At 44.9% G+C, this 24,718-nt stretch overlaps 1 protein-coding gene across 1 annotated transcript in view; it reads right to left on the reverse strand.

The window, feature by feature from the left end:
* LOC139322202 (serine/threonine-protein kinase MRCK gamma-like) overlaps window positions 1–24,718 on the reverse strand; it is a 106,981-nt gene that overhangs the window by 72,851 nt on the left and 9,412 nt on the right. The window contains 1 exon segment of the mRNA XM_070951219.1: window positions 1,421–1,512. Within this exon segment, the coding sequence (XP_070807320.1) occupies window positions 1,421–1,512 (92 nt within the window).

A 24,718-nucleotide genomic window follows, 5' to 3' on the forward strand; every position in this document is an offset into this window, starting at 1 on the left:
TTGGTCAGTTTCCATCCATTTTATTCCTTGTCTGGCCTTCGGGTGCTTTGGAGAATAGCTTGACCCCCTTCCTCCTCTCAGTGGCAGCCCCTCAGATATTGGAACACTGCTATCCTGTCTCCCCTGGTCCTTCTCTTCACTAGACCAGCCAGGCCCAGTTCCTGCAACCTTTCTTCATAGTCTCCAGTCCCCTCATCATCCTGGTTGCTCTTCTCTGCACTTTTTCTTAGAGTCTCCACATCGTTTTTATATCGTGGCGACCAAAAACTGGATGCAGAATTCCAAGTGTGGTCTGACCAGTTTGGTATAAAATGGTACCTGCACTTAATGTGACTCTGATATAATTAACAATTAACCAGTGAACAATTATCCACTGGGATGGCTTATCTTCAGAAGCCGTGGGTGCTCAATCACTGGAGGTTTTCAAGAAGAGACTGGACAGCTGTTTTTCTGGAATGGCAAAGGGTCTCCTGCCTGAGCAGGAGGTTGGACTAGAAGACCTCCGAGATCCCTTCCGACGCTGTTATTCTGATACTGTCCCTCTGTTGATGCAACCTAGGCGTTTTGATTCGGTGGATGCAGATTCTGCCCCTCTGCAAACACCCCAGTGGGAAGCTTGGTCTGCTTAGGGCATTGTGTGAACCCGGCCAAATCTAATGCCCAGTCCAAGACCAGAAATGAAAAATGAATTTATGCAGTACAGGGAGTTCTCAACATATAACACCCATTTTTGCTGGTATTTCTGTTGCTAAGCAAGAAGTGAATCGGGCAGATCTCTCTCTCTCTCCTCTCTCTCTCTCTCTCTCTCTGCACAATGAGAATATATCTACTGCGAACTCTGTATTGGCGACAGGAAGGGCATCCGGCCAGTAAACACTCAGCTCCATTAAGTTGCTCCGACAAAGGGCACAATACAAGGGATTATGGGCTCATTATAAGACAAAAAAAAAATTATGTTGCTAAGCAAGATGGTCAAATGAATCGGGCCCGATTATTGTGATTTTTTTCCCCCTAGTTGCTAAGCAAACATTCAGTCGTTAAGTGAATCCAGCTTCCGCCCGTCACTTTGCTTGTCGGAAGCCGGCTGGGAAGGCTATAAATAGCGATCTAATGAATTCAGGAAATTCAAATGTCATAAATAATAGGCCAGTTGCCCAGTGCCCAAATTTTGATCATGTGTCCATGGGGGGGGAGGGGTGTCTGTGACTGTGGCAGTCGTAAGTGCGAGGATCATCTTTTAAGTCACTTTTATCAGTGCCGTAGCAACTTTGAACGATCATTAACAGACAACTGTAAGTCGAGGACTTCCCGTAATGCAGGTCAGGCTGTTGTGTGAATGCGAGGCTCTTCTGACGGGGCTCGGGGTACCCCAAAGTGCCTCCTGAGTCAGCTGTGGCTTTAAATCCTTCTGGGGACTCACCTCCCCAAAGGCTCCTCTCCCGATCACCTTCAGGATCTCGAAGTCGTCACGATGCAAACTCAGCTGTTTTACCCGGGAAACCAACGGGGAGGCTTGGGAGAAAGAAAGAAAAGAAACTCGTTTTACGGAGTCCTTCGCCACAACGGCACCAGTGGAAAACCTGCTGAACCGGATGCGTTAAAAAGCCCAGCGGTTTTGCGTGTCAAGCTTGATTCGTTTTAAATTTGGTTAGGTTTTTTTTTTTTTTTCCCTGCAGCCCTTTTTGGGTGATTCAGGGGCAGCTAGAAGAGAGTGAAATCTGCACCCACATAAAGGAAACGGTCAGGCCCGGCTAAAATAAGGGGTTTTCTCCTAATTTTTACATCGGTTTTTAAAGCTTTGCCTGTTTGACGTCATAAAGTTAACCTGGTTATTGGATGTTGTGGGTGAACTCAAATGCATTGCTTAACGCATTGTAAGCTGCCCTGAGTCTCCGGAGAAGGGCGGAATATAAATCAAATTTAAAAAAAAAAAAAAAACCCACAAGACTCGGTTCTTCAGGACTAGCCAAGCCCTGGTTTTCTTGGAAGTCATATGGAATGGATTTGCCCGTCACTTTCTTTTGGGCTGGTTTGTTTTCGCTCTGTGGAAATACCCAGATCCAGGTGATCGCCTGGTGGCCTCCCCTCCCGAATCCCTTCCAATCCTTAGCTAAATCTAAGCTGCAGAACAAGAGGTTTTTCTGAACCCTGACAGCTTTAAGATGGGTGGAACAACATTCATGCTGGCTGGGGGATTCTGGGAGTTGAAGTCCACCCATCTTAAAGCATGCTGGCTGGGGAATTCTGGGAGTTGAAGTCCACCCATCTTAAAGCATGCTGGCTGGGGAATTCTGGGAGTTGAAGTCCACCCATCTTAAAGCAGGCTGGCTGGGGGATTCTGGGAGTTGAAGTCCATCCTTTTTAAGGCATGCTGGCTGAGGAATTCTGGGAGTTGAAGTCCACCCAACTTAAAGCATGCTGGCTGGGGAATTCTGGGAGTTGAAGTCTTAAAGCATGCTGGCTGGGGGATTCTGGGAGTTGAAGTCTTAAAGCATGCTGGCTGGGGAATTCTGGGAGTTGAAGTCCACCCAACTTAAAACATGCTGGCTGGGGAATTCTGGGAGTTGAAGTCCACCCATCTTAAAGCTTGCTGGCTGGGGGATTCTGGGAGTTTAAGTCCATCCTTTTTAAGGCATGCTGGCTGAGGAATTCTGGGAGTGGAAGTCCACCCATCTTAAAGCATGCTGGCCGGGGAATTCTGGGAGTTGAAGTCCACCCATCTTAAAGCATGCTGGCCGGGGAATTCTGGGAGTTGAAGTCCACCCATCTTAAAGCTTGCTGGCCAGGGAATTCTGGGAACTGAAGTCCATCATCTCCAAACTCATGAGATTTAGAAACCCTGCTCTAACCACTAGGATCTGGGGGGTTTCCAAAAGCTAGAGTCCTGCCTTCTGCTCCCTTTTCTCCCCTGGGAGATGCTGGAAGCACAGAAGCCACGGTGGAAACTGCGGTGAACCAACCCGTTCTCCTGCCCGCAGCTGCTCGGCCGCTGCCCTGGGCGGCCTTGCCTGTCCTGTCCTGCCTGGCTTGGTGAACCTGCTCCCCATCCAGGAGAAGGCCACCTCCCCACTGCCTCGCTCCAATCAGAGCCACCTGCAGCTTTGGGAACCACAGCTTTGCTGGTTGCTATGGGGAAAAAAACACAACAACCCAAGGTTCTAGTCCTTAAGGTGATAGAGAGCCCCTCAGTGGGCCACTCCGGATTCCTAGAGGAGAGATGAGGAGACCTCTGGGGACTTTGCAAGTTTTTTCTTTGCAACTCAAAGTCTCCACCTTTCCCAGCCGGTAACAGAGGTGGGAGTGAAATGTGCCCATGCCCATCAGTTGCCCGCGGGCACAGCCGTTCCTGGCACAGGCTCAGCCAGGCCTCGATCACGCAAGGCAAGGATTGGGTTCTGCTCAACCGGGAGGAATTCTTGGCACCGTTTGCCAACCGGTTCCCCTGCCAGGATTGGGTTTCAGCCTTAAGATGTGTGGACTTCAACTCCCAGAATTCCCCAGCCAGCACAGCTGGCTGGGGAATTCTGGGAGTTGAAGTCCACACATCTGTAGGAGATCCACCTTTGCATTTTCAGCTCCTTGAGCAGGAATGACCCTCGGCTTCTACCCACCACGCAGAAAAGGATCCCAGATCCCTGATTTTCAATGCAGGCAGTCCTCGACTTACGACTACTAACCTTTCTTTCTTTCTTTCTTTCTTTCTTTCTTTCTTTCTTTCTTTCTTTCTTTCTTTCTTTCTTTCTTTCTTTCTTTCTTTCTTTCTCTCTCTCTCTCTCTCTCTCTCTCTCTCTTTCTTTCTCATCCACCACCACTCCCCAGTCTCACCAAAGGCGACACCCAGCGCCTTAGAACCATTCTCAACTCGATGGGCACCAGAATTTCCACTGCTCGACAAAACAGGTGTTTGTTCAATGAGTCATGAAGCCCAATTCTACGACCTGTTCGTCACGGTTGTTAAGCAAATCACTTTAGTTACAAACGGAAGCACGCGGTCGTTCATTGAATCCGACTTCCCGCCCTTGGTTTGGCTTGTCAGAAGCTGGCTGGGAAGGTCAGAAATGATGATCTCAAGGACCCCGGAATGCTGCAGCATCCGAATTTTGATCGGGGGATCGCGAGGACGCAGCAACAGTCATAAGTGCGAGGACCGGTTGTAAATTAAGTTTTTCAGTGCCATGGTAATTTTGAACAGTCACTAAACAAATGATTAGTCAAGGACTACCTGTAACGATAACACTACAATTGCTGGCTCCCTCTAATTTGTTTATTTATTGGTTCGATTTATATGCCGCCCTTTCTCCGGAGACTCAGGGCGGCTTACAATGCGTTAAGCAATAGCCTTCATACTTTTGTATATACCTGCTTAATAGGGCTTTCGCCCCCCCCAAGCGATGTTCTTTTTTATACAAAGTCAGCTTATTGCCCCCACAATCCGGGTCCTCATTTTACCTACCTCGAAAGGATGGAAGGCTGAGTCAACCTTGAGCCTGGTGAGATTTGAACTTGCAGTAATTGCAGGCAGCTGGCAGCTAAGTGCTACTTAACAGCACTTTAGTCCGCTGCGCCACCAAGGCACTAATAATACAGATACAGATTAACAAAGTTGGAAGGGATCTTGGAGGTCATCTAGTCCAACCCCCACCCAAGCAGGAGACCCCCCCACCATTTCTGACAGATGGCAGCCCAGTCTCTTCTTGAAAGTTTTTTTAAGAGTGGGGTAGGCAGTGGTTCCATTCACACAACACACTGACCTGAGTCCCTTGAAGAACTCACAGGGTTCAAACCTGTTTACTTTTATAGCTTAGTATTTTGGACAAACCCTTGATTAGTTTGTCTATGTAGTCCTCAACTTATGACCACAACATCTATGTTGCTAAGTGAGACAATAGTTAAGTGAGTTTTGTCCCGTTTTACCACCTCTCTTGCCACGGTTGTTAAGTGAATCATTAGAGTTAAGTTAGTAACCTGGTTGTTAAGTGAATTTGGCTGGTCAAGAAGGTTGCAAAAGGGATCTTGGGACATTGCAACAGTCCTAAGTACATGCCAGTTGCCCTCTGAATTTTGATTGTGGGACCACGGTTGTTAAGTGGGAAAAAGTCACTTTTTTCAGTGCCATTGCAACTTCGGACCGGTCACTAAACAAACTATGATAAGTCAAGATCTCCCTGTAGTTTTGCACACTGTATAAAAGTAATGCATTATTTATGTAATACTGTATACAGAGTCACCACCTGATGTGGTAGTGCAATTAGGATGCAATCACTACAATAACTGTGTTATACAAATGCAGCTGAAAATCAGAGAAAGCTTTAGGCTCAGCTGACCCTGTGAAGCCAGGAAGGAGAAAATGAATTACTGAAGGAAGAGCACGCATTGAATTTTTAAACAAAAGTGTTATTGAAAATAATCCATTTTAAAAAAGCATTTTAAAAGGCATTTTATCTGTGCCATGAATAATGTCGCCTACCCAGCAACAAGTTCACAGAAGCTCTAATTAAAGGGATTTATTTGGATAAATCTTATTTTGGGTGTGGTCCTGCACTTGAGTTTCTTAAAAAGCTCCTATGCTAATATTGCAAGGAGGTGAGGAATGTTTTACCTGCATGGGGAATATATATATATATATATATATATTATCAGGGGCAAATGCTGTTTCAACTCATTTTGAAGCAAATTTCAATCACTCGCCTATTTTTCAATCTGCAGATCGTGCAAAATGCAAAGTTTTAATTGATCTTAATTAACTGAATTAATGGATCTTAATTAACTGAATTAATGGATCTTAATTAACTGAATTAATGGATCTTAATTGAATTAATTGATCTCCATTAAATTAATTAGTTTTAGCTGAATTAATGGACCTTATTAATCTTGGGAAGAACTGCTCCAAACTTTAATCAGAGACAGATTATTAATCCTGTTTTAAAAAACAAAACAAAAAAAAATCCTGTAGAAATTTAACGTAGATATATTTTGGCCCGTCTCCCTCTTGGGCTGTGAATTTGCAGAACTGTGTTGATAAAAATATTTTGCAATTACAGGTAGTACCTCGACTTAACAACAGTTCATTTAGTGACAGTTCGAAGTTACAATGGCACTTAAAAATGTGACTTACGACCATTTTTCACACCTATGACCGCTGCGGCATCCCCATGGTCATGTGACCAACATTCTTAGCAACTGACTCAGTCGCTGTGTCCCGGGGAAAGCAAAGTCAACGGGGAAAACAGATTCACTTAACAACAGAGTGACTAACTTAACAACTGCAGTGGTTCACTTAACAGCTGCGGCGAGTAAGGTCGTAAAAGGGGGCAAAACTTAACAAATTTCTCGCTGAGCAACATAAATTTCAGGCTCAGTTTTGGTCGTAAGTGGAGGTCTACCTCTCCTGTTCTCATTTATATATCCAGAAGTTTCAGCTGAGATATACTGGTGATCGACTTACGACGATTCGTTTAGTGACCGTTCAACGTTACAACAGCCCTGAAAAAAGTTATTTAGGGTGACCGTTTTTCACACTTTACGATGGTTGACACGTCCCCTTGGTCACGCGATCAAAATTCAGATGCTGAGCAACTGACTCATATTTGATCCCCTTTGACCACGTGATCCCCTTTCGTGACAAGCAAAGTCCACGGGGAAACCAGATTCGCTTAACAACATAAACAAATGCAGTGATTCGCTTAACAACGGTGGCAAGAAATGTTCCACTTTGCAACATAAATTTTGGGCTGGGATTGCGGACGTAACTCAAGGACTGCATGTATATGATCTATGTTAGATCAGGGATCCCCGACCCCTGGTCTGTGGACCAGCACTGGGCCCCAGCGTGCCAAAAACAGGGCCGTGTCTGGCCTCTCCACGGAACCAGTCCCTGGCGCCCAAAAGGTTGGGGGGCCATTGTGTTAGATCAGTGATGGCTAATTTTTTTGCCGTTGTGTGCCAAAAGCAAGCGCCCCGCCCCCGCACATATATGCGCAACATCCCTTCCGTGGGTGGGCCCCGTAGGCCTATTTTTCACCCTCCCCAGGCTCCCGAGGCTTTCTTGGAGTCTGGGGAGGGCAAAAACAGCCTCCCCCCGCCCGGAGGCCTTCCAGAGGCCGGAAACAGCCTGTTTCCCGACTTCCAGTGGGCCCGAACCAGGCCCGAAAATCAGCTGGCTGGTGCATGCATGCGTGCTGGAGCTGAGCTAGGGCAACGCTTGCGTGTCCACCGATATGGCTCCATGTGCCACCTGTGACACGCGTGCCATAGGTTCGCTATCACGGTGTTAGATGTTCATGCAAAAGGTGGCTTGTTTCACAATATAACATTACAATCGGCCGTTAGAAAAGGCACCAAGCAGCGATCCCTCTGTCTGCAAGAGAGCCTGGGGCTTGCTTCATCCCAGGGAATATTAGCATCTGTGTGTGTGTGTGTGTGTGTGTGTGTGTGTGTGTGTGTGTGTGTGTGTTTGTTTGATCGGAAAACAATCAAACACTTCCCCTTGGAATTCCATGCGTGATAGAATGAAATCAGCGCCTTTCAACACTCGCTAACAGTTTTTGTTGTTGTTGTTGATCTGTGGAGGTTGTTTATTTTGCTTCTATCTTGCCACTCAGTTGACATAACTGGCTTCATGCAGGTCAGATCAAGGTGCGTTCGCACAGCACACCACTCCAATTTCGTAGGGGAAATCTGGTTTTGGGGGGGACAAAGGTGGCTTTAGAGGCCATCCTCGCCTCTTACGACCACCCCTGAATCCCAACATTTCTATCACTGAGCGAGACAGTTGTTAAATGAGTTTTGCTCCATTTTACGACCTTCCTTGCCACCGTTTTTATATATATATATATATTCTGAGGTTTTCGCGGGTGTTTGTATGTAGGTCTTTGGTTATTCGGGTTTTCTCCCGCGTAGAATTGGAAGTGTCTTGGCGACGTTTCGACAAAGTCTTATTTGTCATCTTCAGGCTTCAAGCATTGCTCCTAGAAGCACGAAGCCGAAAACACCAGCCTGAAGATGACAAATGAGACTTCGTCGAAACGTCGCCAAGACACTTCCAATTCTATGCGGGAGAAAACCTGAATAACCAAAGACCAACACACACACACACACACACACATATATATATAATTAAATATACAATTTAAAAACATTAGACTTGGTGCGACTTGTCTGGTACATACTTTTCTAACACGTTTTCTTTCGTGTATATTACAATATAACATCATGCATATTCTGTATATACTTTTTGTGCATTCAATCACACTCCAGTTACCTACATATTCTATTCAAATCCAATTTATTATATTAGAGAGGAATAAATTGGATTTGAATAGAGTATGTAGGTAACTGGAGTGTGATTGAATGTACAAAGGAGGAATGTAGGGATAGAGAATTAGAAACAAAGGGAAGAAAAGGGGAGAAAAATAAATAAAAAAATAAAAGAAATATTAATTCATTTTTCTCCCCTTCCTTTTCTCCCCTTTGTTTCTAATTCTCTGTCCCTACATTCCTCCTTTTCTCTAGCCATTGATAAAATGTATTCCAGCTTACATAGAATTCCGATTCATCATCTTCCTTGCCACCGTTGTTAAGTGAATCATGGCTGTTCTTAAGTTAGTCACACGGTTGTTAAGCGAATCCGGCTCCCTCATTGACTTTGCTGGTCAGACGGTTGCAAAAGGGGATTGCGTGACCCCCGGGATATGGCAACCGTCATAAGTACATGCCAGTTGCCAAGCCTCCGGATTTTGATCACGTGATCGTAAGGTCCTAACCGTGAGAAACGGTCCTCAGCTACTTGTTTCAATGCTGTTGTAACTTTGAACAGTCACTAAACGGACTGTTTATAAGTTGAGGACTACCTGTATTTGCTGGTCTGAAATATTTCACTAGAGTGGGGTTTAACGGTATCTTGTAAACCAGAAAATGAGACTCAGAAAAAGCAGCTGATTCCCCCCCCCCCCGCCGATCTGGTTAATTCGCTGTATCAGCAAATTTCTCCTTATTTCCAGGTTGAATCTCTCTTTGAATCACTGCAGTTGTTAAGTGTATCCCACAGTCATTAAGTGAATCCAGCCCCCCCCCCTTGACTTAGCTTGCCAGAAGCTGGCTGGGAAACATGCAAACATCTTATCTTGTGACCTCAGAATGTAGCAGGTGTTATAAAAACATCCCAGGTGTCAAATGCCCAAATTTTAAGCCCTTGACAATGAGCCGTGCACCGTTGCAACGGCCGGCCGTAAGCCAGTTTTTTTGGCGCCTTCATAACTTTGAACGGTCGCTAAACGAATGGCTGTAAGTCGAGGACTACCTGGTGTTTTGGGTCTTGTGAATTGGGATCCGGCTCTTCGACTCTCAAAAATCCTTCCAAGGGACCTCGACGGGCAACTGGGCTCACGCCCAGGCAGGTCCCGCCAAACCAGCTGGACGGGATTCCTCCGGGAATGAGCAGGGTGGGGACCGCGCCGAGATCGAATCCCAGGTTCTCCAGAGCGGCCCTGCCCCCACACTCCAAAACAGCTGCTGGGTACAGCCCTGGGTGCAAATGAGCAGCCTCCATCTCCCTCCGCCCCCCCCCCCCCCAAGATCTCTTTCTGGTTGCATTGCCGGTTCAGCGAAAGAGAAGCGAAACTCGCTGATTTTGAAGACAAACTTTGGTGGGAACTTTCGCCCCTTAGCTCAGAGCAGGGGTGAAATGCTCCCGGTTCAGACCGGATCGCCCGATCCGGTAGCAATGGAGGCGGGTGGTTCGGAGAACCGGTAGCAAAAATCCCTGCTCCCCCCCATGCTCAGCTGAGTCATGTGATCGGCAGAGGCTTTTTTTCTTTTAAATGCCTCTGATGATCCAAGCTGAGTTGCCTGATCGGCAGAGGCTTTTTTTCTTTTAAATGCCTCTGACGATCCAAGCTGAGTTGCCTGATCGGCAGAGGCTTTTTAAAAGAAAAAAAAGCCTCTGCCATCAGGCAACTCAGCTGGGATCGTCAGAGCCTTTTGAAAGCATTTTTTTACAACCTCTTCGCCAAAGAGGTTGTAGAAAAAATGGTTTTAAAAGTAAAAAAAAAAAAAAAATGGCCACGCCCACCCAGTCACATTACCCCCCCCCCCCCACCAAGCCACGTCCACAGAACCGGTAGTAATAAATTTTAGATTTCACCACTGGCTCAGAGGTTCAAAATTTCCTACCTCACAGGGTTCAAATCACTAAACTGTCCTTATTTTATGGTTAATTTCTTCACCACAATACCTTGAGCGCTAACCATACAGCTCTGGCCCTATAATTCCTTGCTTCGCGTTTTCTACTTCAAGATAAGATTTATTTAAGTTTATCCTTGGTTTATTTTCCTTTCAAAATTGCTCAGAGCCGGGGCATCCTGTAAGTTTAAGAAATTACACTTGGTTGCACAGTCAGGCAGATGTTGTGACTGGATTTGGCCTTTTGGGGTCCTTCCCAAGGACCTGGGATAGACAGATGTGGATGTTTGACGGGGTTAAAAGCAGGATGGAAGCTGTTCCCAGTACAGCTGCCTTTTGCAATTGACTAACGGGGATTGTGTCAATGCCAGTCATTTCTTGATCTAAACCAAACTGCCTTTGGAATTGATTGACATGGATTTTGTCAACACCAGTCATTGACACGGATTTTGTCAACCCTGTCATTTCCTGATCCAAATTCAAACTGCCTTTTGCAATTGACCAATGAGGATTGTGTCAATGCCAGTTATTTCTTGATCCAAACCAAACTGCCTTTGGAATTGATTGACAAGGATTTTGTCAACCCTGTCATTTCCTGATCCAAATTCAAACTGCCTTTTGCAATTGACTAACGGGGATTGTGTCAATGCCAGTCATTTCTTGATCCGTATCAAACTGCCTTTGCAATTGATTTGACACGGATTTTGACAATGCCGGTCATTTCCTGATCCAAATTCAAACTGCCTTTGCAATTGACTAACGGGGATTGTGTCAATGCCAGTCATTTCTTGATCCATATCAAACTGCCTTTGCAATTGATTTGACACGGATTTTGACAATGCCGGTCATTTCCTGATCCAAATTCAAACTGCCTTTGCAATTGACTAACGGGGATTGTGTCAATGCCAGTCATTTCTTGATCCATATCAAACTGCCTTTGCAATTGATTTGACACGGATTTTGACAATGCCGGTCATTTCCTGATCCAAATTCAAACTGCCTTTGTGTCAACGCCAGTCATTTGTTGATCCAAATCAAGCTGAACAGTGCAATTGACCGATGGGAGATTTTGTCAATGCCGGTCAAATGCAAAAGGCAGAACAGCAACTGACATCTTCTTCGCTTCCTGTTTTATCACTTCGGGTGTCAAGGGAAGATACGAAGTTTGGGTGCTTGCTCTTTTGGCAGCCTCAACCGTTGTTAACTGATGCTGTTGTAGTGTGTCTCTGATCTCCATCTTCTTGTGTGTTTGGACCTTCTCCTCTTTCTGTATATGCCTTGCACGATATGGACCTCCACTCCAGGTGGGAAAACCACTTCAATTGCTGTCCCAAAGATGCTTTTTTTTTTTCAATAGGCAACTGGACTTTCTGGTTTTTCTTTGAAGACGTTTTCACTTCTCACCCAAGAAGCTTCTTTCAACTCTGACTGAAGAACAATGAATCAATGGCAAGAGCTGAAGAAGCTTCTCGGAGGAGAAGCGAAACGTCTTCAAAGAAAAACCAGAAAGTCCAGTTGCCTCTTGGAAAAAAACCCCACCTTTGGGACAACCAGAATCTGGATGACTATGTACAGGTAGTCCTTGACTTACAACAGTCCATTTAGTGACCGTCTGAAGTTACAACGGCACTGGAAAAAGTGACTTATGACCGTTTGGCTGGAGAATAGGAATATTGGAGAAGAAAAATAGGGGTGAATGTCAAAAAGGAAAGAAGGAATACGTCAATGTATAGAAAATATAAAATTAATGTGAATGTTAAGAAATGTTAATGTTAAGAAATACACTGTAATTAAAAGAGATGGGGACAAGAAGAAATTGGAATAATATGAAGGGAAAAGGGGGAAAATGTGAATATTAGAAGAAGATCATCATGAAATAGCTGTTAAGAGAGTATATATATAAATGTTGTATGTCTTGTAATGTCATATTATGTTATTATAATAATAATAATAATAATAATAATAATAATAATAATAATAATAATAATAAAGAAACTTCATTTGCTGTTTTTCTATGTACAGGTAAGTCCTTGACTTACTTAGTGACCGTCTGAAGTTACAACGGCACTGGAAAAAAGTGACTTATGACCGTTTTCCATACTTACAACCTTTGCAGCATCTCCATGATCACATGATCAAAATCCAGATGCGTGGCAACTGACATGTACTTATGACGGTTGCAGTGTCCTGGGGTCACCTAATCCCCTTTTTGCGACCTTCTGACAAGCACACTCAATGGGGAAGCCAGATTCTCTTAACGAATGGGTTACTAACTTAACTCCTGCAATGATTCACTTAACCACAGTGGCCAGGAAGGTCGTAAAATGGGACAAAATTCACTCAACCACTGTTTCGCTTAGCAACAGAATTGTGGCACAATTGGGGACGTAGGTCAATGACCACCACCTGCAGTTTAAAATTGGTTCTATGCCAATTCTTTCCCTTAGGATCTCGTTCCTGATTTTAGCAATCCACTGGCATTGAGAAAAACTCTCATCAGTCAATTGCAAAATGTGATTATAATTCGTTGCTCGTGGTCCTCTTTTTCATTCCCAGCAAAAGTTCACCACAAACAACCCACAGAAACGGGGAATGTAGAATAACAGAGTTGGAAAGGACCTCAGAGGTCTTCTAGTCCAACCCACTGCTCAAGCAGAAGACCCTATACCCGTGATGGCGAACCTATGGCACGTGTGTCCACAGGTGGCACGCGGGGCCATATCGTTTGGCACACGAGCTCAGCTCTGGCGTACATGTGTGTGCTGGCCAGCCAATTTTCAGACCTTCTGGGCCCACCAGAAGTAGGGAAACAGGCCGTTTCCGGCCTCCGGAGGGCCTCCAGGGGGCGGTGGGGAAGGCCGTTTTCACCCTCCCCAGGCTCCTAGAAAGGCTCTGGAGCCTGGGGAGGGCGAAAAATGGGCCTACCGGGCCCACTGTGCCATTGTGTGACAAAAGCCAGGGGAAGTGTAGGTGGACCACGCGTGCATGCAGGGGGAGCGGGGCGCATAAAATTATGGGTGTGGGCATGTGCAGGCGCAACCCCCCCGCGCTGCCCCCACTTTTGGCACGCGATGGCAAAAAGGTTAGCTATCACTGCCCTATACCCAGTGGTGGGTTTCAACATTTTTTACTACCAGTTCTGTGCGTGTGGCTTGGTGGGCATGGCTTGGTGGGCGTGGCAGGGGAAGGATACTGTAAAATCTCCATTCCCTCCCCAATCCAGGGGAAGATTACTGCAAAATCCCCATTTCCTCCCGATCAGCTGGGACTCGGGAGGCAGAGAATAGATGGGGGTGGGGCCAGTCAGAATTTTTACTACCGGTTCTCCGAACTACTCAAAATTTCCGCTACCGGTTCTCCAGAACTGGTCAGAACCTGCTGAAACCCACCTCTGCCACCAAGGCACGCCCACCAAGCCACGCCCACCATTCCCTCCCAATCAGCTGGGACTTGGGAGGCATTGTAAGCCGCCCTGAGTCTCTGGAGAAAGGTGGCATATAAATTGAACTAATAAATAAATAAAATAAATAGAATAGAATAGATGGGGGTGGGGCCAGTCAGAATTTTTACTACCGGTTCTCCGAACTACTCAAAATTTCCGCTACCGGTTCTCCAGAACTGGTCAGAACCTGCTGAAACCCACCTCTGCCTATACCAGTGGTGGCGAACCTTTTACTTACCGAGTGCTGAACAGAAATGCGCTTTGCGCACTGCGCGTGCTTGCATGCCATCCACACGAACGTGCGGCTCCTCCCCATGTGCAAACATGCGCCATTGCGCAGAGCTCCGAAGACCAGCAGAGTCCCCTGAATTGCGCACATGCGCACCAGAGGCTTAAACACCAGCTGGGGGCACACACGCTTGCCCAGTTTCAGGTGAGCTTGGCGATGGCTTGCGTGCCAGGAATAATGGCTCTCTGTGCCACTTCCGGCACACGTGCCATAGGTTCGCCAACACGGCCCAATACAGTTCCAGACAAATGGCTGCCCAGTCTCTTCTTATAAACCTCCAGTAATGAAGCACCCATAACTTCTGGTGGCAAGCTGTTCCATTGGTTAACTACTCTCGCTGTTATGTAGTTTCTCCTCAATTCCAGGTTGCTTCTCTCCTTGGTTAGTTTCCATTCCATCCATTCTTTCTTGTCTTGCCTTCTGATGCTTTGGAAAATAAGTTAACCCCCTTTTTTTTTTCTGGCAGCCCCTCAAATATTGGAAGGCTGCCATCATATCCCCCCTAGTCCTTCTCTAGGCTGGCCAAACCCAATTCCTGCAACCATTCTTGGTATGTTTTTGTCTCCAGGCCCTTGATCTCCTCTTTGCACTTTTTCCCAAAATCTCAACATCTATTTTGTAAATGTGGTGACCAAAACTGGATGCAGGATTCCAGGTGTGGCCCTTACGGAGGATTTACAAAGCGGTGCTAACATTTCACGTGATCTTGATTCCATGCCTCTGTTCATACAACCCAGGATTGTGTTAGCTTTTTTTGGCAGCGACCGCACACATGTTGTATTAGATGGGCATGACCTTATAGATCAGTGGTCCCCAACCTTTTTATCGCCGCGGCCCGCTGAGCGCGCGCAGGGGTGGGGCCGCGGCCCGCTGAGCGCGCGCAGGGGTGGGGCCGCGGCCCGCTGAGCGCGCGCAGGGGTGGGGCCGCGGCCCGCTGAGCGCGCGCAGGGGTGGGGCCACGGCCCAGGAGCCTTTGCGCAGGCCCATTGCGCACGGCCCAGGAGCCTGAGCCTTTGCGCAGGCCCATTGCGCACGGCCCAGGAGCCTTTGTGCTGAAGCGTTCCTGTCCCCCGGCCGCTGCGCGGCCCGGTGCCAGGTACTTCACGGCCCGGCACCGGTCCGCGGACCGGGGGTTGGGGACCACTGTTATAGATGACTCTCACTCTGTCAAGGACCTTGGAGTACTCATTTCTAAAGATCTAAGTGCCCGAGCCCATTGTAACAACATTGCCAAAAAGCAGAGTGGATTTGATTTAAATCGAGTTGATTTAAATCACGATTTAAATCATGATTTAAATCACTAGTAAAAAGGCTTGATTTAAATCAACTCGATTTAAATCGTAATTTTTAAAGAGCAACTGTCATCCCTGCTACTCCTTTGACCCACTGTTGACTCACCGATAGTCCCAGTGTTGCAGAATATACAGCCTCATGCTACATAACTAAGCTCCATTTCAGGCTGAATAAACTAAATTATTTATGTATCTTAAATAGAAAACTATCTTACGATAGATTTTTACCCCAAAAGTTTTTTATTAAAATAAATTTGATAAAAATAAAAAAAATCCGATTTAAATAAAAAAAATCTGATTTAAATCAAAACATCTGATTTTTTTGATTTTTTTAAAAAAATCATTGATTTTTATCCACCCTGCCAAAAAGGCATTAAGAGTTGTTAACTTAATCTTGCGTAGCTTCTTCTCTGGTAATGCTGTACTACTAACTAGAGCATACAAAACCTTTGCTAGACCAATTCTTGAATACAGCTCATCTGTCTGGAACCCGCACTGCATATCGGACATAAATACAATCGAGAGATATTTTACGAGAAGAGTCCTCCATTCCTCTAACCGCAATAAAATCCCTGATGCCACCAGACTCCAAATTTTGGGCTTGGACAACTTAGAATTACGCCGACTTCAGTCTGACCTAAACATAGTACATAAAATTATCTGCCACAGTGTCCTTCCTGTCAATGACTACTTCAGCTTCAACCGCAACAATACGCGAGCAAATAATAGATACAAACTCAAGGTAAACCGCTCCATACTCGATTGCAGAAAATATGACTTCAGTAACAGATGGTCAATGCCTGGAATGCAGTCCCTGACTTTGTGGTTTCTTCCCCAAACCCCCAAAACTTTAACCTTAAATTGTCTACTGTTGACTTCACCCCATTCCCAAGAGGTCTCTAAGGGTTATGCATAAGAGCACCAGCATGCCTACCGTCCCTGTCCTAATATTCCTTTTTTACTTACTCTTTTCATGTATTCAAATTATGTTTATACTTTTACCTGTTATAACAAGTAAAAGGAGCCTTGGTGGCGCAGCGGACTAAAGTGCTGTTAAGTAGCACTTAGCTGCCAGCTGCCTGCAATTACTGCGAGTTCAAATCTCACCAGGCTCAAGGTTGACTCAGCCTTCCATCCTTTTGAGATAGGTAAAATGAGGACCCGGATTGTGGGGGCAATAAACTGTATAAAAAAGAACACCGCTTGGGGGGGGGGGGCGAAAGCCCTACTAAGCAGGTCTATACAAAAGTATGAAGGCTATTGCTTAACACATTGTAAGCCGCCCTGAGTCTCCGGAGAAGGGCGGCATCTAAATTTATTTATTTATTTATTTATTTATTTATTTATTTATTTATTTATTTATTTATTTATTTTTAAATTTATATACCGCCCTTCTCCCTGAGGACTCAGGGCGGTGTACAGCCAGAATTAAAAAACATGAAATACAAATATTAAAAACAATTAATATATATATATAAATTTGGCCCAGAATTAAAAATACAAACCAATTAAAACATTTAAAATTTCTTCTTAAGCCAGCCCGGCTTGCTGGAAAAAGTGGGTTTTAAGGGCACGGCGGAAGGTACTAAGGTCTCGAACCAATAAATAAATAAATAAATAAATAAATAAATAAATAAATAAATAAATAAGTATGTAAGTAAGTAAGTAAGTAAGTAAGTAAGTATGTATGTAAGTAAGTAAGTATGTAAGTAAGTAAGTAAGTAAGTAAGTAAATATGCTTGACAAATAAACGTATGATTATGATTATGATGATCATCCACTAAGACTCCAAGGTCCCTCTCGCAGTTCCTGCTCTTGAGCCAGGTTTCTCCTAAGGATCTCTATAGCTGCACTGCTTAGATACAGAGAGGGAAGGGAGGTGGATGGGAGGCCTTTGCTCCGATCACAGCTGCTTCCTCTGTTCCCCTCCCACCTGGCCACCCCGCCCTGCTCAAACCCACCAAAGCAGGTTTGCCTTGCCAGGTTGCTGGGTTGCTGGGGACAACAAACATTTGGGCTATGCGTTTTTCCCCTGCAGGGATGCATCGGCCTCAAATCATGCGCCAACGCGGGAGCGAATCCTGCTGCTGGTATTTGAACCCTTTCGAGGAGCAGCTGAAGGGGTGGGCGGGGGTGGGAATGGCCCCAAGTCTTTTGGGTATGGCTGCAGCACCAAGCACCAGAGCAATCTCCCAGCGTCAGAAGGGAGAGAAAATATTTGCACTAGAGAACGTTTCTGGGTCAGCAGCCTCCCAGGGAGGTCAAAAAAGTCATTCCTGGAGGTTTTTAAGAGGAGACTGGACAGCCACTTGTCTGAAATGGTATAGGGTCTCCTGCTTGAGCAGGGGGCTGGACTAGAAGACCTCCAAGGTCCCTTCCACTTTCTGTTTCTGTTTCTGATTCTATTCTGTTCTGTTCTTTCTATTCTAATTCTATGCTTATTCTATTCTATTCTATTCTATTCCATATTTTTATTCTATTCTATTCTATTCCATATTTTCTATTCTATTCCATTCTATTCTATTCTGTTCTGTTCTGTTTTATTCTATTCTATTCTTTCTATTCTAATTCTATGCTTATTCTATTCTATTCTATTCCATATTTTTATTCTATTCTATTCTATTCTATTCTATTCTATTCTATTCTATTCTATTCCATATTTTCTATTCTATTCTATTCTGTTCTGTTCTGTTCTATTCTTTCTATTCTAATTCTATGCTTATTCTATTCTATTCTATTCTACTCTATTCTACTCTACTCTACTCTACTCTACTCTACTCTACTCTACTCTACTCTACTCTAATTCTATTCTATTCTATTCTATTCTATTCTATTCTAATTTCTATTTCTATTCTATTCTGAATTCAATTCTATGCTATTCTATGCTATTTCCCTTCCCCTTCCCTTCCATTCTGGTTTAAGGAAGCCAAGAACTGGTGAATTCCCCCATTTACAGTTGACCATGGGTAGCCACACTGTGCAAAAGACCATGCCAACAATACAGGTCGTCCTCAACTTACAACCATTTGTTCAGCGACTGTTCGAAGTTACAATGGCGCTGGAAAAAAAAGGTGACACGGCTGTTTTTCACACTTACGACCGCTGCAGATCCCTGCGGTCACGTGATCAAAATTCAGATCCTTGACCACTGAACTCATAGTTATGACGGTTGCAGTGTCCCGGGGGGGTCACTTGATCCCCTTTTGTAACCTACTTCTGACGAGCAAAATCAATTGAGGGAAGCCAGATTCGCTTAACAACGGCACGGTTCACTTAACGGCAGAATGGCCTTCTGACGTTGACAAAGGCAACGGGGAAGCCAGATTCGCCTAGCAACCGGGTTCCTCACTTATCCACGGCATCGATTCGCTCCGCAACGGTGTCAAGCACAGTTTTTTTAAAAAAATTAATTAATTAATTTTTAATTAATGTTAATAATTAATTAATTAAAAATCACAGCTCATTGACTTGCTTCGCAAGAGAAAATTGGGGCTCGGTTATGGTGGTAAGTCGAGGACCAGCCTCCGTTTTCCAATCCAAGGCCACGACTGTCTCGGGGTTGGGTGCCTCTCCCTTGGCCGCCTGGAAGGGCCCGTGTTGGCCTCCTTGGAAGGGGGGTTGCCTTCTGCTCCAGGAACACCTTTGAGTTCCCAGGGAAAACATCCACACTGCAAAGTGAGGACACACCCCTGAACACCCAAACCTGAAGAACAGGTCTGACCTGGCAGAGCCATTCACATGGTAAAGGAGATGCCACTGGAGAAGGGGGGGGGGGAGAGAGAGAATAAGGATTACATCACCGAACTCACTCCCCTGGGGCCTCCCCCTCGCCCCGCAGAGCAAAGAAAAGCAAAATAATTGGTTGCACAAGAAGATCTTTGCAGGACACCGGGCTGTTGTGCAACAGGCCAAGTGAACTGTGCACTTCCCACAACGGACGGAGTGGAAACTGCACACTGATGGCAAAAGAACAAGAGAGAAATCTATTTGGCAGCCAAGCTCAACTTTACGGAGCTGCCCTCTGGGGTTTTTTTTACTTGGCGGTGGGATCTCCTGTTGGCCTCCCCACCCCAGCATTAATTCAGAAGCCCAAGTCTGGCAGCGTTTTCGGATTAGCCGAGATCAAACGGACACGGCTGCTTCGGCTTCTTTCGTTTGCCCGACGGCACAAAACCATGGAACTGCAGGTGTTCAGACCGAAAGTTCATTCTCACCGAGGAAGCCCAGGGTGCCAGAGGTTGGAATGGGGTTGGCCTATTTTTTTTTCTTTTTTAAGAAAAAGATATATTTAGAGATAATCCACAAGCATGCACGCCTAAAAATAAGTTAAATGAATATATTACAGGTGGGGTAATGTACGGAGAAGGACAGGCAGGACCTACAGTTGCAACCAGAAACAGATTCCAATGGAAAACAAGTTCTCGGGATGGGAGGGAGGCAGAAGGAGAGAAAGTGGATTAGATAGAGAGAGAGAGAGAGGTGAAAGAGATAGATGGATAGATGGGATGGGGGAGAGAGAGAGACGGATGGAGAGATGATGGATGATAGATGATAGAGATAGATAGATAGATAGATAGATAGATAGATAGATAGATAGATAGATGATATATATAGAGAGAGGTGAAAGATAGATGGATAGATGAGATGGAAAGAGAGAGAGATGGATGGAGAGATGATAGAGAGAGAGAAAGAGAGAGAGAGGTGAAAGATAGATGGATAGATAGGATGGAAAGAGAGAGAGACGGATGGAGAGATGAGAGATGATAGAGACAGAAAGAGAGAGAGAGAGGTGAAAGATAGATGGATAGATGGGATGGGGGAGAGAGAGAGACGGATGGAGAGATGATAGATGATAGAGATAGATAGATAGATAGATAGATAGATAGATAGATAGATAGATAGATGATATATATAGAGAGAGGTGAAAGATAGATGGATAGATGAGATGGAAAGAGAGAGAGATGGATGGAGAGATGATAGATGATAGAGAGAGAGAGAAAGAGAGAGAGAGGTGAAAGATAGATGGATAGATAGGATGGAAAGAGAGAGAGACGGATGGAGATGAGAGATGATAGAGACAGAAAGAGAGAGAGAGAGGTGAAAGATAGATGGATAGATGGGATGGGGGAGAGAGAGAGACGGATGGAGAGATGATAGATGATAGAGATAGATAGATAGATAGATAGATAGATAGATAGATAGATAGATAGATAGATAGATAGATGATATATATATAGAGAGAGGTGAAAGACAGATGGATAGATGAGATGGAAAGAGAGAGAGATGGATGGAGAGATGATAGATGATAGAGAGAGAGAGAAAGAGAGAGAGAGAGGTGAAAGATAGATGGATAGATGGGATGGAAAGAGAGAGAGACGGATGGAGAGATGAGATGATAGAGAGAGAAAGAGAGAGAGAGGTGAAAGAGATAGATGGATAGATGGGATGGGGGAGAGATAGATAGATAGATGGAGAGAAGATAGATAGATAGATAGATAGATAGATAGATAGATAGATAGATAGATAGATAGATGATAGAGAGAGAGAGGTGAAAGATAGATGGATAGATGGGATGGAAAGAGAGAGAGAGACCGATGGCGAGATGATAGATGATATATATATAGAGAGAGAGACAGAGAGAGAGAGGATTAGATAGATGATAGATAGATAGATAGATAAATAGATAGATAGAGGGAGGGAGGGAGGGAGGGAGGGATAGATGGGATGGAGAGAGAGAGATGGAAGAGAGATGATAGACAGACAGACAGACAGATAGAAGATAGAGACAGACGGAGAGATGATAGATGATACAGATAGAGAGACAGATAATGATAAGGAGAGAGAGAGAATGATGAAAGATGGAGAGATGAGATGGAGAGAGAGACAGACAGAGATGAGAGATGAGAGACAGAGAGAGATGAAAGATGGATGGGTGGATAGACAGATAGAGAGAGAGAGAGAGATGAAAGAGATCGATGGATAGACAGACAAGTAGTTGCGCAAATGTTTAAGAAATTTCTTGATCTCAGTGGAACCGAACCTAATAGATTGACATCAATGAGAGCAATGTAGAATGAAACAAGATAAATTTGCAAAAAAAAAAAACCCAGAACAAAACCCTGAAATTAATAGGTTGTGTTGCTAACTCCTCTGGGGGGTGGTTTCTGGAAAGCATTTCTCCACCCACCCAACCCCCATCGCCGGTCTATGGCTGAACTTAGAGCCAGAATGGTTCTCAACCTCAGCTTGCTGGGCTGGGGAATTCTGGGAGTTGAAGTCCACCCATCTTCAAGCGCTTGAGGTTGAGACTCACTGGGTCTTAGCCATTGTACATATTCTGTGATCTCCCTAGCAATTCAGCTATCAAGGTAACAGTAACAGTACCAGAGTTGGAAGGGACCTTGGAGGTCATCTAGTCCAACCCCCTGATCACGCAGGAGAACCTATACTAGGGATTCGAACCGCCGAACTGCCGACCTTTCTGATTGACAAGCTCAGTGTCTTAGCCACTGAGCCACCTAGCCAGGATACACAACCCCTTCCCCCCCACCTTCACCAGTTTTAAAAGGTGGCCCTGACATGGCAGAAATGGGATTTTCTTGTGCTCCAATGAAAAACCAGCTGAAAAACGCAGAACCGTCACAAGGCTGGATGGAAATAATGCAATAAAAGAGATTTTCCTTTGTCATGTCCATCTGCTCCAATTGCAACATCAGGGCAAGCTATGATTTAGCTTTAGCAAACGCCAAGGTTGCCCTGTACTTAAATCAGGTAAATTCCTTTTTTAAAGAGATTAAATCCGTGCATTAATTAAATTTACATGGTTTGCTCTGAGGGGGAGCGAAGGACCAGGAGCAAAGGTTTTAAAAAAATAGTTATTATATTCCTTTTAACTGGAAGCTGGCTGAGAACTGAACTACTGCACCCCATCTTCCACCAGCCAAAGGAACTTTTCCCAGTTTGTTTGCACATTAACACCTTATGTTGGTTCGTTTAAACTATGGTTTAAATAAACTGTCATAATGGTTTAAATAAATAAAATGGTCTAAATAAAATGGCTTAAATAAATTATCATTATGGTTTAACATAAAGTATCACTAACTGTTGTATCTTATGATTCTTGATGAATATATTTTATTTTTCTTTTACGTACACTGAGAGCATTTTTTTTTTTTAAATTTGATTTATATGCCGCCCTTCTCCAGAGACTCAGGGCGGCTTACAATGCACTAAGCAATAGCCTTCATACTTTTGTATATTTATACGAAGTCAGCTTATTGCCCCCACAAACTGGGTCCTCATCTCACCTACCTTAGAAAGGATGGAAGGCTGAGTCAACCTTGAGCCTTGGCGAGATTCGAACCAGCAGTAATTGCAGGCAGCTGTGTTAATAACAGGGTGCTTAGTCCACTGTACTATCAAGGCTCTTACTGAACTTGAAGACGTTTCGCTTCTTGTCCAAGAAGCTTCTTCAGTGCTTCTTCTCCTTCTCCTTCTCCTTCTCCTTCTCCTTCTCCTTTCCCTTCTCCTTCTTCCTCCTCCTCCTCCTCCTCCTCCTCCTCCTCCTCCTCCTCCTCCTTCTTCTTCTTCTTCTTCCCTTCAAAACTGAAGAAGCTTCTTGGACGAGAAGCGAAACGTCTTCAAGGAAAGTCCAGTTACCTTTTGGGAAAGCATCTTTGAGACAACCAGGGCCTGCATGACTTAGGAGCTCCATAGACAGAAGCATCTGCAAGAAAAGCACCAATGTCAGCGAGCACCACGGACCACACAAATGGCCGTAAGACAAGGACCACTTGTGAACCTCTGCGGTGGTCTCCAGATAAGGGTATCGAAAGACTTGGTCCTTTTCGAGGAAGATCACAATCAGAGCCATCCAGAGAACTGATAAAATGTGGGTATGAATTGCAGCCAAAATCATATATTGTAAATATAGTGGGAAATAATGAAAGATAGATGAGTTCCAGAATGATAAGGAGTACACAACCGGGTCAGTGAAAATCTACCTTTGCACACCTGTGTGACTTTACGTCGTGCATCCTGTGATGGGAACTCAGCCAATGTTTCATTGAGCGTCAACAATGTCTGAGTGACAGCTGCCAAATCGAACTGAATACAGCCGGGCATCTTAATAACGGCAAGGATCACAGGAGGCCACACTCCTTTGCGCACTTGTGCGTTTTGTAACATGGAAATACATCAACAGTGGTCCTCTCGCTCATCCGTGTGTTGGGCAGAGAGGAACGTCCCTGCTTACGCAAAAGGATGGACCCCGCACCAATATGGCACATTAGCACAGTGTTTTTCAACCTTGGTGGCTTTAAGACGGGTGGATTCCAACTCCCAGAATTCCCCTGTGGGGAATTCTGGGAGTTGGAGTCCACCCGTCTTAAAGCCACCAAGGTTGAGAAGCACGGATAGATGGAAAACATCTTTAATCATTTTGCCACATTTGAAGGCTGGTCTAGATGACCTTCAAGGTCCCTTTCCTTCCAATCAATCAGTCTATCATCCTATGATTCTATGATATCCTGCCCTTTGCAATATATTTGCCGATTTGGACTCCTCTGTAGGTAGTCCTCGGCTTACGACGACAATAAGGCCGTAAGAAACGGTCCTAAGTCACTCTTGCCTGCTGATTTCAGCCCAGTTAAGTTGATTTCTGTAATACGGGCAGTCCTCCACTTAGGACCACAATTGAGCCCAACATTCCTGTCGCTAAGCGAGACGGTTACTAAGTGAGTTTTACCCCATTTTACGACCTTTCTTGCCCCCGTTGTTAAGTGAACCACTGCGGTTGTTAAATTAGTCACATGGCTGTTAAGCGAATCTGGCTTCCCCATCGACTTTGCTGGTTAGAAGGCCACAAAAGGGGCTGAAATGACCCCAAGACCCTGCAACCGTCATTAAGTACACGCCAGTTGCCAAGCATCCTAATTTTGATCATGTGACCACGGGGACGCTGCAATGGTCATAAGTGTGAAAAACGGTCATAAGTCACTTTTTTCCAGTGCCGTCGTAACTTTGAACCCTCACTAAATGAAAGGTTGTAAATCAAGGACTACCATTAGGCTGGGTGTGTTGGATGTACAAGATGTGAGAATATCCGGGCATGTAAAAAACAAAACAAAATTTTGATCCCACTGTCTGCTGTCTTGCCTTTATGGATCACACCCTATGGATAAGCCTGATGCTGGGGATGATGGGATTTAGGATTTAACATATACAGAGGGTCCCACATTATGGAAGGCTGGCTCAAGTTAAGAACTGTGACTCACAGTAAGTCAGCCAAAAAAGCCAATGCAATCCTAAATCGCATTAACAGAGGGATACAATCAGGATCAAGGGAGGTCCTAATAGCACTCCATAAAGTCTTAGTAAGGCCACACCTAGAGTCCTGCATCCAGTTTGGGTCACCACACTATAAAAAAAGAGGTTGAGACTCTAGAAAGAGTGCAGAGAAGAGCAACCAGGAGGATGAGGGGACTGGAGGCTCAAACATACGATGAACGGTTGCAG

This window comes from Pituophis catenifer, unplaced genomic scaffold (genome assembly GCF_029215685.1).
Source record: "Pituophis catenifer annectens isolate HBS135680 unplaced genomic scaffold, rPitCat1.0.hap2 SCAF_10, whole genome shotgun sequence".
Classification (NCBI taxonomy): Eukaryota; Metazoa; Chordata; class Lepidosauria; order Squamata; family Colubridae; genus Pituophis; species Pituophis catenifer.